This window comes from Ipomoea nil, unplaced genomic scaffold, assembly GCF_001879475.1.
Source record: "Ipomoea nil cultivar Tokyo-kokei standard unplaced genomic scaffold, Asagao_1.1 scaffold3056, whole genome shotgun sequence".
Classification (NCBI taxonomy): domain Eukaryota; kingdom Viridiplantae; phylum Streptophyta; class Magnoliopsida; order Solanales; family Convolvulaceae; genus Ipomoea; species Ipomoea nil.
Genome location: NW_017619484.1, coordinates 1335063 through 1350487, shown reverse-complemented (window position 1 = coordinate 1350487; position 15425 = coordinate 1335063). Strand labels below are relative to the sequence as shown.

At 32.1% G+C, this 15425-nt stretch overlaps 1 protein-coding gene, 1 long non-coding RNA gene and 2 other non-coding genes across 7 annotated transcripts; 2 read left to right on the top strand and 2 right to left on the bottom strand.

Moving 5' to 3' along the window:
* Positions 1-396: 396 nt before the first annotated feature.
* On the top strand, positions 397-480 carry TRNAL-CAA. Its single transcript has one exon. It is a non-coding gene; the product is annotated as a tRNA-Leu (tRNA).
* Positions 481-2841: 2361 nt separating this feature from the next.
* On the bottom strand, positions 2842-3732 carry LOC109164106. 2 transcript variants are annotated; one of them, XR_002051384.1, is made up of 3 exons: positions 3636-3732; positions 3370-3542; positions 2842-2908 (listed from the first exon to the last, which is right to left on the bottom strand). It is a non-coding gene; the product is annotated as an uncharacterized LOC109164106 (long non-coding RNA). The 2 variants fall into 2 exon arrangements; XR_002051383.1 differs by having other exon boundaries at positions 3370-3608; positions 3702-3729.
* A 2600-nt stretch (positions 3733-6332) lies between these two features.
* LOC109164103 lies at positions 6333-15425 on the bottom strand. 3 transcript variants are annotated; one of them, XM_019312858.1, is made up of 3 exons: positions 14679-15425; positions 6543-6651; positions 6333-6428 (listed from the first exon to the last, which is right to left on the bottom strand). In XM_019312858.1, the coding sequence occupies exons 1-3, from the start codon at positions 15386-15388 to the stop codon at positions 6423-6425; spliced, it is 825 nt and encodes a 274-aa protein (XP_019168403.1). In that variant the 5' UTR covers positions 15389-15425; the 3' UTR covers positions 6333-6422. The 3 variants fall into 3 exon arrangements, with proteins under 3 accessions (XP_019168403.1, XP_019168402.1, XP_019168404.1); XM_019312859.1 differs by lacking the exons at positions 6333-6428; positions 6543-6651 and adding exons at positions 14084-14154; positions 14256-14325; XM_019312857.1 differs by lacking the exon at positions 6333-6428 and having other exon boundaries at positions 6482-6651.
* On the top strand, positions 10595-10678 carry TRNAL-CAA. Its single transcript has one exon. It is a non-coding gene; the product is annotated as a tRNA-Leu (tRNA).

Sequence of the window (15425 nt, the reverse complement as noted above, 5' to 3'; positions counted from 1 at the left end):
TATAAATAGAACATTAAGTAAAACTATTAATGTCATTAAATATGCTTAATATAACTAGATGACATCTACATAATTTGATGATATGATTACCACATTATTCATTATTTCAATATAGAATATACATTAAATGTCATTAACACGAATAAAATTCTGAATATCATTTGGGAGAAGAATTCTGAATATTAAACTAGTAATAACTTCGCAATGTTACACCAAAAACTAAACAATTAAATAAAGATGATCGGATATTGACTTATAAAGTCGTGAAATTTGATTTAAACAGTCGGGCTATTTCTTCTTCATAATTAAGAAAGCTTTTGTTACAGCCTTTTATTATTAAAAAAGCTTTTGTTACAGCCTTGTATAAATAAATATTTGATCAAAGTTAAACAACAAGTCAGGATGGCCGAGTGGTCTAAGGCGCCAGACTCAAGTTCTGGTCTTCGTGAGAAGGCGTGGGTTCAAATCCCACTTCTGACAATTTAGCCTTTATTTCGTCCTTGGTTGGGTTCTCTTAATCTCTTCCTTACTTTTCCCATGCTAATTGATCATTAGAATAAAATTATGAAACACATTCTATTTCGTCCAAGGTTGGGTTCTCTTCCTTACTTTTCCCCTGCTAATTGATCATTAGAATAAAATTATAAAACACACTCTTTCAACCAACAAAATAATGGAATACAAAAATTGATTAGATCCAATAATGTAAATTTTAATTCTATCAAATTTCACTTTGTGAACGAAATTTGGTGTAACTGTTATTAAAAAAAAAAATAGATGCTAAGTGAAGACGGATCGACAAATAAAAGTAAGAGGTGCTACATATTTCTTTTAAAATTTTCATTTTATATTGTTTATAGGACTAGCTCAAGTGGTAGATCACTTGACTCAAAGTCATCACCCAAGCCTCAACGTGAGGGTTCTGGACTTCCACTAATGGATCCCCTACACATTTAGGGCTTGAGACATCATCCCTTTTGGAAAAAAAAAAAAAAAAACGGTTTTGACATGCGGCATACTCAATTGCATATTTTGGAAAAAAAATTGATAAATTTAGGAGTAATTGCATTTTTTAAAAAAAATTTCTTAAGTAGCTATGTCAAAAATAAATATTGTATCTTCTAAAAATTGAGGATCTATACTCTTGGGCATTTTGCACACCCTAAAATCAGGCCATGGATGATTATAAGTCATACGAAGTTGACAGGATTTGAGAATGAACTCCACAAGAACTCTTTCACCAAGTTCGACCTCAAGGCCCTTAAGTCAATTGTAAATGTTAATCATATGTGTGACATGCTCATCAATGGACTTACTTATGTCATACCTCTTGGTTGACAATTCATTAAAAAGAGTTGCCACCATAGACTTATCCATAATGTCCGTTTTGGTGAAACTTTTGATCTCTGCCATGAATTCCCTTACATTTTCTGTTTTAGGCATGGAAAGTTTGATACTCGGCGCAATGCTCATCTTAAGAAAGCTAAGCAGCAACCGATTCAATATCTCTCACAGCTTTTATCACTGATTCGATCCAATGTTAGATGATGGATAATTTTATTAATCGTGAGCTAATTATTTTATCACGATTATGCATGCCGGAATATTGTATTACACTTTTCTTAACAATCAATTATCTCTGATTAGTATTCCCTCTGTCCCATTTTATTTGTCTTGTTTACTATTCATGCTAGTTCCTATTTGGAAGGTCGCAAATTCTTAACTGTCATAGTTTCAACTCCTGCTAATAGTTTAGCACATTCTTTGCTGTTAGAATGGGGTCCGTGTTGCTCTCCATGGCACTTTGGGACTAATAGGTTTCATGTTACATCAATTCGAGCTTGCTTGATCAGTTCAATTGCGGATAGTTTAACACATTCTTTGTTGTTACTATGGGGTCCGTGTTGTTCTCCATGGCCCTTTGGGACTAATAGGTTTCATGTTACATCAATTTGAGCTTGCTTGATCAGTCCAATTGTGGCGGGCAAACTAACTATTTCTTCTATGCTTATTTTGATTAGTATTTTTAATTATTTTTAAATTTGATTTTTATGTATTTAATAGTACATTTAATGCAATTTCTAAATAAATAAATTTTATATAATAATATTAAACTTCAGTCAAATTTGTTTAACCAAACCAAACACATAAAATGGGACAAAATGAGTATTACACTTTGTTTTAAAATATTATATTTTTCTTCAAACGTATCACACTTTTTCTCTCTTATAAGTAACAATTGGTTTATACATGAAGACATACACCTAGTGTGATCACAAAGACAATTACAAGAATGGTGGTGAATGAAGAGAAGAGCTCAAAACTAACATTATATGGACACCCAAAGAGCTAACTAAGTAATCTTTTGTACGTCGAGATACACAACACCTGACTTCCTTTCTGGCTCCCTTATATTAGGCTATCCTTATCCCAACAATTTCTCTCACTTTCTAAAATGGGTCCCACTTCCACATCATCAAATTTACAAACTATCTACTATTTGTTCTACATCCTACAATATTCTCTCACTTTCTAAAATGGTCCTACTTTTATATTATATTATAAATGTAATAATTAAATAATAATATAAGTTAAAAAATAAAAATAAAACAGCAGCTTTTGTCAGCAAAAGTGACAAAAGCTGCCGCCTTGCAGCTTTGAAACAATTAGCAAGCACTTTCTAAGTTAGAAAGTGCTTGCTAACTTGCTTTCCTACGTGGCAAGTACTTAGAAAGTGCTTGCTAACTTGCTTTCCTACGTGGCAAGTTATACAATAAAAGAATAATATTTTTCTTAACCACTTCACCTAGCAAGTGGTTCACTTGCTGGGTTGAGGTTAGCCTTAGAATTATTATTTCTGGGCTTGACTTTATCCCAGGGAACACAACATTGAGATGCAGGAGCATAGCTGCAAAATAGATTATAAAGCAAATATCATCAAAAAAGGGGGATATAGGCTCTGAATGGTAAAATAGTTAGCCTACTAATTAAATTTAGCTTACTTGACAACTATTAACTATTTGATTGGTTGAATAAATAATATAAGTATTTGATTAATTAACTTTTTATTGCTCAAAATGTTAAAATTCAAAAAGTTACTCTGAAATTATTTTGAACAACTTTTTAAGAAAGTGCATTTACATATCGGATAACTTTCTATAATAAGATAATGCTATCAACTAATTAAATTCACTAACCCAATCAGCTAACGACTATTTACCAAACACTCCATAGCCACACTAAGATATTGGCACAATAAACAACATGTCACAATAAACAACAATAATTAAATAGGATCAGAGCAGAAATAAACACAGGAATTGAAGCACATAAGAATATTGAAATGTCAAGAAAGACAGTTGTACTTACGCCAAACAAACACAATTTACTATGGAGGGAAAAAATTTCTTGGAACAGAGAATCTGTATTGAGGGCATTGCAAGTGAGGTTGACTTTCCCTGGTTTTCATATTCAACTGCAAAATCCATCTTGAAGGCATAAACCAAAATATGTTTGTCGTACCCAGAAAAAATACACAAAACCTTTGACTTCCAATATCAAGTAGGTGTGAGATGTTATTAACCCCATAATTATGTTCAAGTAAACACCTATATGATAGAAAAAATACACAAAACCTTTGACTTCCAATATCAAGTAGGTGTGAGATGTTATTAACCCCATAATTATGTTCAAGTAAACACCTATATGATTTAGGCCGGAGAGAACTCCTTGCTGCACCAAGCCTAATAAGGGCGACCAGAATCTGAGTATTATCGACGATAAGGATTTGGAATTTTGCTCAACAAGGACCCTATTTCCTTTCATTTTGATGAAGTGAAGTGGCGGCTAGGCGTTCTGCTTTCCTCGAACTGGATTACCTTCTTGAGCTAATTCTTGTTGAGATAGAGGCCGGTATAGATTAGAGCTATCTGGCCACGCACTCTTTTACAGTTGTTAAAGCTGGCCTTAATTGGACACAAATTTTCTTCCTTGCATCTATGTTAAACCAGTGTCATGCATGCATTCATAAATGGAGCCAAGCAACAGAAATATAGGGTGAACGCTGGAAACAAATATCCTCGAATGAGACAGCCTAGAAGTCTAACGGGATTCCTAGCAATATATATAATGAGACTCGAACTCACAACCTTCAATATGAGAATCCAACCTGGGTGCCATTAAACCACAAGGTCTTCCTTGATGATGGTGATGATGAATAAGATCTTCCTTGCTTTGTCCCTTAGTTTTTCTCTCAACAACGTAACTTTCCTTTGATCTATACTTCTATAGTATATAAGCTAATGGGCATTCTGATTACAACACAAGCTAATATAATTAATAAGAAGGGAACAAGCTCAATCCAATTAAGACAGTTTTAACGTACGTAACAACAATTGTAAAAGAGTTGCCATATAGCTCTAATCTACCTCTAGCTCGACTTCTTAAAAGAATTGAAAGAAGAGGACAAGGGGACCCCCACGACTTGAAGTAGCCATCTCAACAAGAAGTAGCTCAAGAAGAATCCAGTTCTAATGAACCACCATGAAGCTAAGGTTCGTACAAAAGAAGACCCCAACTCATCGACGAGCTAATCAATAATGATGAGAGCGAGTCAAAGCTCGTTGGATGTTGATTGGAAAATTTGTAGAGAAACAAATATTTATTATTTATGTGCATATGTGATCTAACATTTATTATAAATATAATCACATCCAATGTTAGATGATGAATAATTTTAGTAATCGTGAGCTAATTATTTTGTCACGATTATGCTTGCTGGAATATTGTATTACTCTTTTTCTAGCAATCAATTTATCCTTATTAATACTCTCTCTGTCCCATTTTATCTATCTTGTTTACTATTCATGTTAGTTCTTATATGAAAGGTTGCAATTTCTTAAATGTCGCACTTTCGACTCCTGCTAATAGTTTAGCACATTCTTTGTTGTTACTATGGGGTCTTAAAGCACATGGAGATTTTACTCGGTGTCAATTAGGGGGTATGTGGACTTTTGTTGCTCTTTACGATGCTTTCGGACTAATAGGTTTCATGTTACATCAATTCGAGCTTGCTGGATCTGTTCAATTGTAGCCTTATTATACCATCGCATTTTTTTGGAGGCAAATCAACTCTTTCTTCTATGCTTATTCTCATGAGTAATTTTTAATTATTTTTAAATTTAATTATTTTTTTTTGTTTAATAGTACTTTTAATATAGTTTCTAAATAAATAAATTTTATATAATATTAAACTTAACATTATGAAAAGTTAAATAACTTCAGTAAGTCTCGTTAACCAAACAAAATACATAAAATGGTACAAAAGAAGTATTACACTTTATTTAAAAATATTATATTTCTCTTCAAATATATCACACTTTTAATTTCTTATAAGTAATAATTAGTTTATACATAATTAGAATTACATTTTTCATTTTCCATTTAGACGTGATCCTTCTCACGAATAAATATTTATAAGACAACCTCACAAAAAAAAAAAAAAAAAGTCCATTTTGAATGAGCATTGCATTTAAAATTTCTACGACTTGAAAATTACTTGAAACATGTGTAAATATGGATGAGAGTACAATTCGATAGTTGTATCAATTGAGGTTTTCAATGATATTACATTTCCCTACATTTTTATACTAAATATTTTTTTTCTTCCCTAAAGGTTGAATCCCCAACTCCAAGGGCCTCCACACCCCGAACATTTAGAATGATGTAAATCATGATAACTCAACTGAATTACAGAGGCTAGACTTTTACTTACTGCGCACAAAGAGCTCCCTCACTTTAAGAGGTTGTTTCCACACTGCCGCGGATGAGACTCAATCCCTGATCATTCCCTTCAAACTTCAACTCTATGACCAACTGAGCTGCCAATGCGAGCTAAATTTATTTATTTATTTATTTATTTTTTTTTATAAAGGCAACATGTCGATCATAAAAAGATTCACAATGGGCTATAAAGATGGAGAAAGAGAGTAAAAGGCAAGATGAAGCTGGACAGAGTATCGCAAATTGGGGTGCAAGAACTGGAAGTGTTAGTATAATTCCAAACATATATACTACCAATTGTAGAGGGATGTTCCCAAATACATCATTATTTGCTCGTAAATATTATATGGCCGGATTCCTGTTTCTTACTCACAACTTCTATTTAATCTAACAAATTCTTAATGCATACACTTTTTTAGGATCCACATAATAAAAATATTCAATTCTTGTTTGTCACATCATGAAATAAAAGTGAGGGAGTATAATTTAGAAGCACATGTAGTATAACTCTAATTTGCTAGTTTGATTTGTCATAGAAAATTTTTGTCTTGGAAAACAAAGATAAACCAGCGTGGGTTGTATGGGATTACTAAGCAGTGGCAACATAAAGATAAATCATCATCTCCCTACAAAGCAAGCCTCTACACTTGGTGTGATGACAAAGACAATTACAAGAATGGTGAATGAAGAGAAGAGAGCTCAAAACTAACATTATATTGCCAGCCAAAGAGCTAACTAGTAATCTTTTGTATGTAATGTACCTCGAGATACACAACACCTGGCTCCCTTTGTGGCTCCTCTATATTAGAATTATTATTTCTGGGCTTGACTTTATCCCAAGGAACACAACATTGAGATGCAGAAGCATAACTGCAAAATATATTATAAACCAAATATCATCAAGGGGATATAGCCACACTAAGATATTGGCACAATAAATAACAATAATTAAGTAGGGTCATAGCAGAAATAAACACAGCAATTGAAGCGCATAAGAATATTGAAATGTAAAGAAAGATAGCTGTACTTACACCAAAGAAACACAATTACATATGGAGGGTATAAATTTCTTGGAATAGAGAATCTATATGGAGGGCTTTGCAAGTGAGGTTGACTTTCCCTGGTTTTCATATTCAAGTGCAAAATCCATCTTGAAGGCATACACCAAAAGAGGTTTGTCCTCCCTAGAAAAAATCACACAAAATCTTTGATTTCCAATATCAAGTAGGTGTGATATGTTATTAGAGCCTGCCCAATTATATTCAAGTAAAGACCTATAGGATTTAGGGCCGAGAGAACTCCCTGCTGCACCAAAACTAACACGATATGCAGTAGGTCTACGTCTACCATAATCAAGGGCTATCAGAATCTGAGTATTATCGTTAAACTTAGAAGAGAGTTCTATATCGCCCCTGTGATTATAGGGAATGGGGCATGATCGCATTAGGTCTGACATTGTCCTTGCAATGAAATTACTAGCAACACCTAGTGCTCCTCCTATAATTGAATATTGAAATAATATTCAAATATCCTCCAGTACCTTCGATTTATAAAAAGATTTTGAAATTCATGCAATAAAGCAAATGTGTGATTTTCAAAGGCCACTTGGGTATATTGACTCTTTGTTTTGACTCTCATGATGCCAAATCTCAACTGGTTATATATGTTTTTCTTTACCTCCACTATCATATGTGAAGATAATAAAGTTTGTCTTATACAAATTATAAGTGGATATATTTGAAGGATAGTGGACAAGTTATATAAATATTCTACCTACGTATGCTCCAGAAGAGTCACAAGAAACCTTCATATGCTCCAGAAGAGTTACAAGATTATTTTATAAATTCTAATGACAAACCTGAATGTTGTACTATATCCCCTCTCCACACTCTTTTGAAACAATGACTTTACTTTAAGTCATGTATAACTTGAACATTGTTATCTTCAAGGGGAGACAGGAAGTACATTCATTCGAATCAATCCTATAGATTGGGTCTTAAAAGACTAATAGTTGTACTTTTTCGAACATATACATACCATGTATTCTTTTCGTCACTAGGTTTTTCCCATTGGGTTTTTCTAGTATGGTTTTTAACGAGGCATGAGTATGATATAATAATGTCAATATGAGGAAGTTGCATATAAATACTTAAATAGACAACTCCCAAAATCCTGAAGATTATGCCTTGAAGACTTATGGTTATACTCTTTTTTTCTTAACTAAGTTTCTCCCACAGGGTTTTCTTAAGTTAAGGTTTTTAATGAAGTAACCAATACAATATATGAGTTTACAAACATCATGTACTCTTTTCTTCAATTAGGTTTTTTCCACGTGGTTTTCCTAGTGGAGTTTTTAACAAAGCATGAATATAATGTATTCAAATATCCATATACATTGTACTCCTTTTCTTGTCTAGGTTTTTCCCATAGGATTTTCCTAATAAGTTTTTAACGAGGCAAGATCATAATCAAATAATGTCCAAGGGGGGTGTTATAAATAATATCATTAGTGGTCATTATTATGTAATGGACATATTTATATATGTCCCCATTTATGTTTGCGGTTATAGTTTATTATATATATATATATATATATATATATATATATATATATATATATATATATATATATATATATATATATATATATGGGAAGGGATCAGGTGCATTTTTTGCTTCCCGTGCGGATGTGCGGTAGATTAATGTGCGTGAGATTTATACTTAATGTGCGTGAGATTTGAACTCAATGTGCCTGAGATTTGTACTTAATGTGTGTCATGTTAATATGCGTGAGTTTTGAACTTAATGTGCTTGAGTATTGTGTTTAATGTGCGTGAGATTTGTGCTTAATGTGCGTGCGTATTTCAGAATTACGAGCTCAGAAGGAAGCAGAACAGAAACTCATGCACATTAACGCCCAAGCTTCTTGTTACTTCTTCCTTCAATTTGGCCATGGATTCTGGATTATCAGCTACCTTCAGTGCAGTTGAATGTTTATATATATGATGCACGCACAGTAAAATTTGCACAGCAGCTAAGTGTGGATTTCTGTTGTATTATTCCCATAATTTTTAACCACCATAGCCCGCCTCCGCATCATCATTATCAGGGAGGGGGCAAATAGCTACTGGGGATGGGGAAGAAGCTGACATCAATATTTTCTGCCACATTTGACACATTCACGCACATTAAGTACAAATCCCAAGCACATTAAGCATAACGCTCACGCACATTAATCCACCGCACATCCGCACGGGAACCTTTCACCACACGGGAACCTTTCACACACACACACACACACACACACACACACACACACACACATATATATATATATATATATATATATATATATATATATATATATATATATATATATATATCCTCTTGTAAAATGTACAATGTATGTTAGTGGAATGAAATTTGAATTATGCCCTACTTTATTGTCTATCATTCTCTCTTCTCTTTACAATATTTTTTTTCATGCAAAGTTTATCGATTCATCGGTTAATTAAGAGCAAATGGCCAACGAGGATACATTTACAATTGATTCAAAATTTACTTACTAATAAGTAAATCAATTGATTTGTAATTACTTAGCTTGTTATTAGGTCCAATTGATTAAGATTGACTTATAATTTTAATTATATTATTTACTATATTTTTTTGTCAATACTTATATTATGAGCTAAATTTATATAGCAATATTAACTCAGATAATTCATAATTTTTTTTTTCTTTATAGCATGTTTGGTTCAATTTTGAGGGTAATGAAATAGACAGAGAATATAATAAGATTACTTGAAGCTAAGCAAAGGTAAGCTAATTATATTGGATTAGGTTCTTCAAGCTTCAACAATTTGTTCGTTAATTTGGGATAAAAAACAAAAGTGATGGTAGTCTAAACATATATTATACAATTTAAATTTTCTATTTTGACTTCTAATTTGACGCCAAGTTCACGCTCAACTAACGGAGAATCGATTTGGCTTTAAATCTAATAATTGGAGGACCAGTTTAATTGTGTTCAATTAAAAGTCATAGGACCAATTTCAGAAAGGGTTGTAGTTGGGGGATCATTTTAGAAATTTTCTAAAAAATGTTTAATTTAGTCTTTATATTATAAAATTGGTCAATTAGTTTCTATACTATTAAAAACTAAATTAATTAAGTTAAACTAATAATGTAATTAGTTAAACTGTTAAATATGCTAACACGACTAAATTATATGACGATTATGTGACTGTCAAATCACTAAGTATTAATATGTTAACATAAAGTGCATAAAATATCATGTCACTTGCAAGAACTTAACTAACACCATTAATAATTTTATTTAAATATACTTTTTTTGGTAAGAAGGAAAATTCATAGTCACTATTCAGTAGTATATATCGAGTAAACACTGTTTTGTAATAACCTGTAGTCCACACATGAAAGATAAATTGAACTAAAAAAATCTCATGTGATAGGATCAATCGAGAGAGTGTTAACGTTAATAATCTTACTTAATTATTTTATTTTTAATAGTATAAGGACTAAATTGATCAAGTTTATTGTACAAAAATAGAAGGACTAAATAATACTCCATATTTTACAATAGTATAGAGACTAATTGGTACTTAAACTAAACCATTTTGGTACTAGTAATGACTCCAAAAGGTTATACCAAAAACTAAACAATTAAATAGAGATGATTAGATATTGAGTCGTGAAATTTGATTTAAAAAGTCTGGCTACTCGTACTCTATTATTAGAAAAGCTTTTTCTACAAATCTGTATAAATAAATACTTGATCAAAATTACACATGAAGTCAGGATGGCCGAGTGGTTTAAGGCGCCAGACTCAAGTTCTGGTCTTCGTGAGAAGGCGTGAGTTCAAATCCCACTTCTAACAATTTAGTTATAATTCCGTCTTTGCATGGGTTCTCTTCCTTAGCTTTTTCTACGGATCTGTATAAATAAATACTTTATCAAAATTAAATATGAAGTTAAGATGGCTGAGTGGTTTAAGCCTCTAAGGTGCCAAGGTCTTTGTGAGAAGGCGTGGGTTCAAATCTCACTTTTGACAATTTAGTTATAATTCCGTCTTTGCTTGGGTTCTCTTCTTTTAGTGTCCCCATGCTATTTATACAGTAATATTAAGCTAGTTTTTTTTACAGGAGAAGAAAATCTTTTGCATAAAAAAAAATCTTGTGCAGAATTTTAAGTATCCGCGAGAATATAAAATTATTGTTTTTGGGTCAAAAATAAAAAATAAAATTATTGTTTTTTAAATGATTATTTATTTGCCAACTACCATGTAATGAATTCTTTGGGCTGAAAATGTAAAAGTATAAAACGGATACTACATTGTAAAGAATCCTAAGTATTTCAAAAAAAAATGATTATTTATTTCAATATTTTTATAATTAATTGAAAATTGGAATAAAATTATGAAATACATTTTTTCAACGAACAAAATAATGGAATATGAATTCTATTCTTTATTGATTAGATCTTATAATGTAAATTATAATTCTATCAAATTTCATTTTGTGAACTAAATATGGTGCAAGTGTTATTAATAAATAAATTTTATATACTGTCAACTATTGCAAACTACTATGTAGTGTGATGACATCCCGGTTACAACTCCAAAAGAATGGTCATAGATTTGAACCCTGGTAGTGGGGACTTAGCCGTTTTAGGCTGAAAGTGCATGTCTGTGAATGTATAGAACACATACTACTTGTAAAGAATCATGAGTATTTCAAAAAATAAAATAAAAAATTATATACTAATACTAAACTTCAATCAAACTTCGTTATCCAAAACAAACACATATATAAAATGGGACGGAATGAGTATTACACTCTATTTAAAAATATTACTCCGTACATTTACGGAATGAGTATTACGCTCTATTTAAAAATATTACTCCGTACATTTACGGAATGAGTATTACGCTCTATTTAAAAATATTACTCCGTACATTTTTCTTCAAAAGTATCACACTTTTTCTTTCTCTTATAAGTAACAATTAGTTTATACTTGATTAGTATTACATGAACATTTTTACCCTTAAAATAATTATTTCATTTATTTTTCTTCTCCAATAAATTATTGATTATATGTAGGGATGACTACGGTTCAATTTGAACCAAACCGGACACTATAACAACCGAATTGAAATACTAGGGATGATTCTTGTTACGATTCAGAACCGAAAAAAAATAAAATAATTGTTGAATTTAGACGATTTGAAATTAGGAAATAAAATTTTCAAAAATAAATAAATAAATTTTTGAACCAGGAATCAGAATAAATGCGAACAAAACCAAACAGACCTGATCCGTCTCACGAGTAAGAATTTATAAAACAGTTTGAAAAAAAAATCATCCATTTTTAATGAACATTGCATTTGTAATTTCTACGACTTTTAAAAAACTTGGAACATGTGTAAATATCGATGAGAATACAATTTGCATGTTGTATCAAATGATGTTTTCAATGATATTACATTTCCCTATATTTTTATATTAAGGTTTGTTTGGTAAAATACTTATCAATTATCTTGGAATGTTACTGACTCTATTACAATGTAGTATCTATTCATATATTTTCTCAACCTACTGAAACACAAAGAACCAATAACGCCTCCACTAAAGCTCGAACTCACAACCTTCCAAATAAAAGTCCAACCCGGGTACCATTAGACCACATAGTCTTGGTACCACAATTAATTATTTGATTTGGTTATAAAAAATCAATATAAATGTTTGGTTGTTTAGCTTTTTGTAATTCCAAAATACTAAAATTAAAAAAGCTGCTCAAATCAATTTTTCAATTAACTTTTTTAGAAAAGAAATTATACCAAACATCTATTAGCTAACAGCTAATTTACCAAACACCTTTCTACAATCAACTAATGTTATCAACTAGTTATACCCTCTAATTAACGCAATCAGCTAACAACTAACAACTATCAGCTAACATGCATTTACCAAACACGGTCTAAATATATATATTTTTTAATAAAGGCAACACGTGGATCATAAAAGATTCACAATGGGCTATAAAGATGGGAAAAGAGAGTAAAAGGCATGGTGAAGCTGGGCAGAGTACTACAAATTGGGGTGCAAGAACCAAAAGTGTTAGTACAATTCCAAACATATATACTACCAATTATAGAGGGATGTTCTCAAATACATCATTATTTGCTAGAAAATGCTATATGGACTTCTGTTTTTTCCTCTCAACTTCTACTCTCTCTCACAAAATTTTAATGTAGACATTTTTTCTAGGATTTATGGGATGAAAATATCCAACTTTTGTTTGCCACATCATAGAGTAAAAGTGAGGGAGTATAATTTGAGAGCACACTGTACATGTAGTATAACTCTTATTTGCTAGTTTGATTTGTCATAGAAAATTTTTGTACTACTAGCTTGGTCTTGGAAAACAAAGATAAACCAACGTGTGTTGTATGGGATTATTGAGCAGAGTTGCAATATAAAGATAAATCATCATTTCCTTACAAAGCAAGCCTCTACACTTGATGTGGTCACAAAGACAATTACAAGAATGGTGGTGAATGAAGAGAATAGCTCAAAACTAATATCTTTATGATCACAAAGGATATGTAAACTTGATATATAATATGTATTTTGTAGATTGTGTTTTAGTTTGGATTATATTGTAGTTTATATTATATTGTGGATTGTGTTGATGAGTTATATTCTGAATATATATATTTATTATTTGAGGAACAAACGTCTATTGTCTAATATTTGACATTCTCCAATGTTGTTCTTGTAAGAATAAAGATTAAGAGTATACAAATTGGATAACACTTTCATGGCATGAATTATGTTCACTTTCTTAAAAGTTTCTTATCAATCTTTTACTAAAGCAACAAGATAAACAGATAAAAACTTTTGAGATACAATGAAGGTGTAATAATTGAATTTGGTTGCTTGACAAATTCAATCACCGACGAGAATAAATACTAGAAGATATTTGTCAATGCGTGTTCTACAAAGAAGTATTAAGACTTCGATCAATTAGAAAATAAGATTAAGAAAACAACGTAACTGTACTGTAAAAGAGTGGCCAGATTGATACCTCTAGCGCAAAGAAAGAAGAGGACAAGGACACCCATCGAAGCAACCATCTCAACAAGAAAAATCATTGAGTAAAAATAAGGAGTATAATTCTGGAGCGCATGTAGTATAACTCTTATTTGCTAGTTTGATTTTACATAAGAATTTTTTTTGTACAACTAGCTTGGTCTTGAAAAACAGAGATAAACTAGCCTGGGTTGTATGGGATTACTGAGCAGTGGCAACATAAAGATAAATCATCATCTCCTTACAAAGCAAGCCTCTACACCTGGTGTGATCACAAAGACAATTACAAGAATGGTGAATGAAGAAAAGAGCTCAAAACTAACATTATATATATTGCCTAGTTATCTTTTGTATGTAATGTACCTCAAGATACACAACACCTGGCTCCCTTTTTGGCTCCCAGGGAATACAACGTTGAGATACAGGAGCATTGCTGCAAAATAGATTATATACCAAATATATATATCAAGGGGATATATAGCCACACTAAGAAATTGGCACAATAAACACTACTGGAAATTATGGAATTTCCGACCACCTGAAAGTGATCTTAATCAAGTCGAAAGCCTTGTTCCGACCACTTTTGGTATCCGGAAAAACCTTTGTTGCTATTATTTCCGACCACTTTTTGCTTTCAACTTGATTTAAGATCACTTTCAGGTGGTCGGAAATTCTATAATTTTCAGTAGTGAAACAACAATAATTAAGTAGGATCAGAGCAGAAATAAACACTGGAATTGAAGCACATAAGAATATTGAAATGTCAAGAAAGATAGTTGTACTTACGCCAAACAAACACAATAACATACGGAGCACATAAATTTCTTGGAACAAAGAATCTCTATGGAGGGCTTTGCAAGTGAGGTTGACTTTCCCTGGTTTTCATATTCAACTGCAAAATCCATCTTGAAGGCATAAACCAAAAGAGGTTTTTCCTCCCTAGAAAAAATCACACAAAACCTTTGATTTCCAATATCAAGTAGGTGTGATGTGTTACTCCGCCAGGTCCAATTATATTCAAGTAAACGCCTATAGGATTTAGGGTGGAGAGAACTCCCTGCTGCACCAATCCTAACACGATACGCAGTAGGTCTACCATGATCAAGGGTGACCAGAATCTGAGTATTATCATTAAACTTAGAAGAGAGCCCTATATTGCCAATGTGATCATGGGGAATGGGAATTTTGCGTTCTTCAAATTCGCTCAACAAGGACTCTATTTCCTTCCATTTTGATGATCTAGTGTCGAAAGAGAACGCATGAAGCTTGGAGTTGGCCCCTCCATTGATAAACAAGTATATATGATCATAAACAAGAAAATACGCTCTCACACAATACCTCCGATTGGAGGGATCTAGGGAAGGGGTTGGAAGGGTGCAAAAGCAATTTTTGATTGGATCAAAGGACTGAAAACAGCAGCGGGGTGATTTCATTGGACCGTCGCATGAGAATAAGTAAGTCTTATGCTTAGCTTGTAACACACAAGGAGTAACCATGGGTTCGTACTTAAGACTTGATTTGTAAAGTAACTTA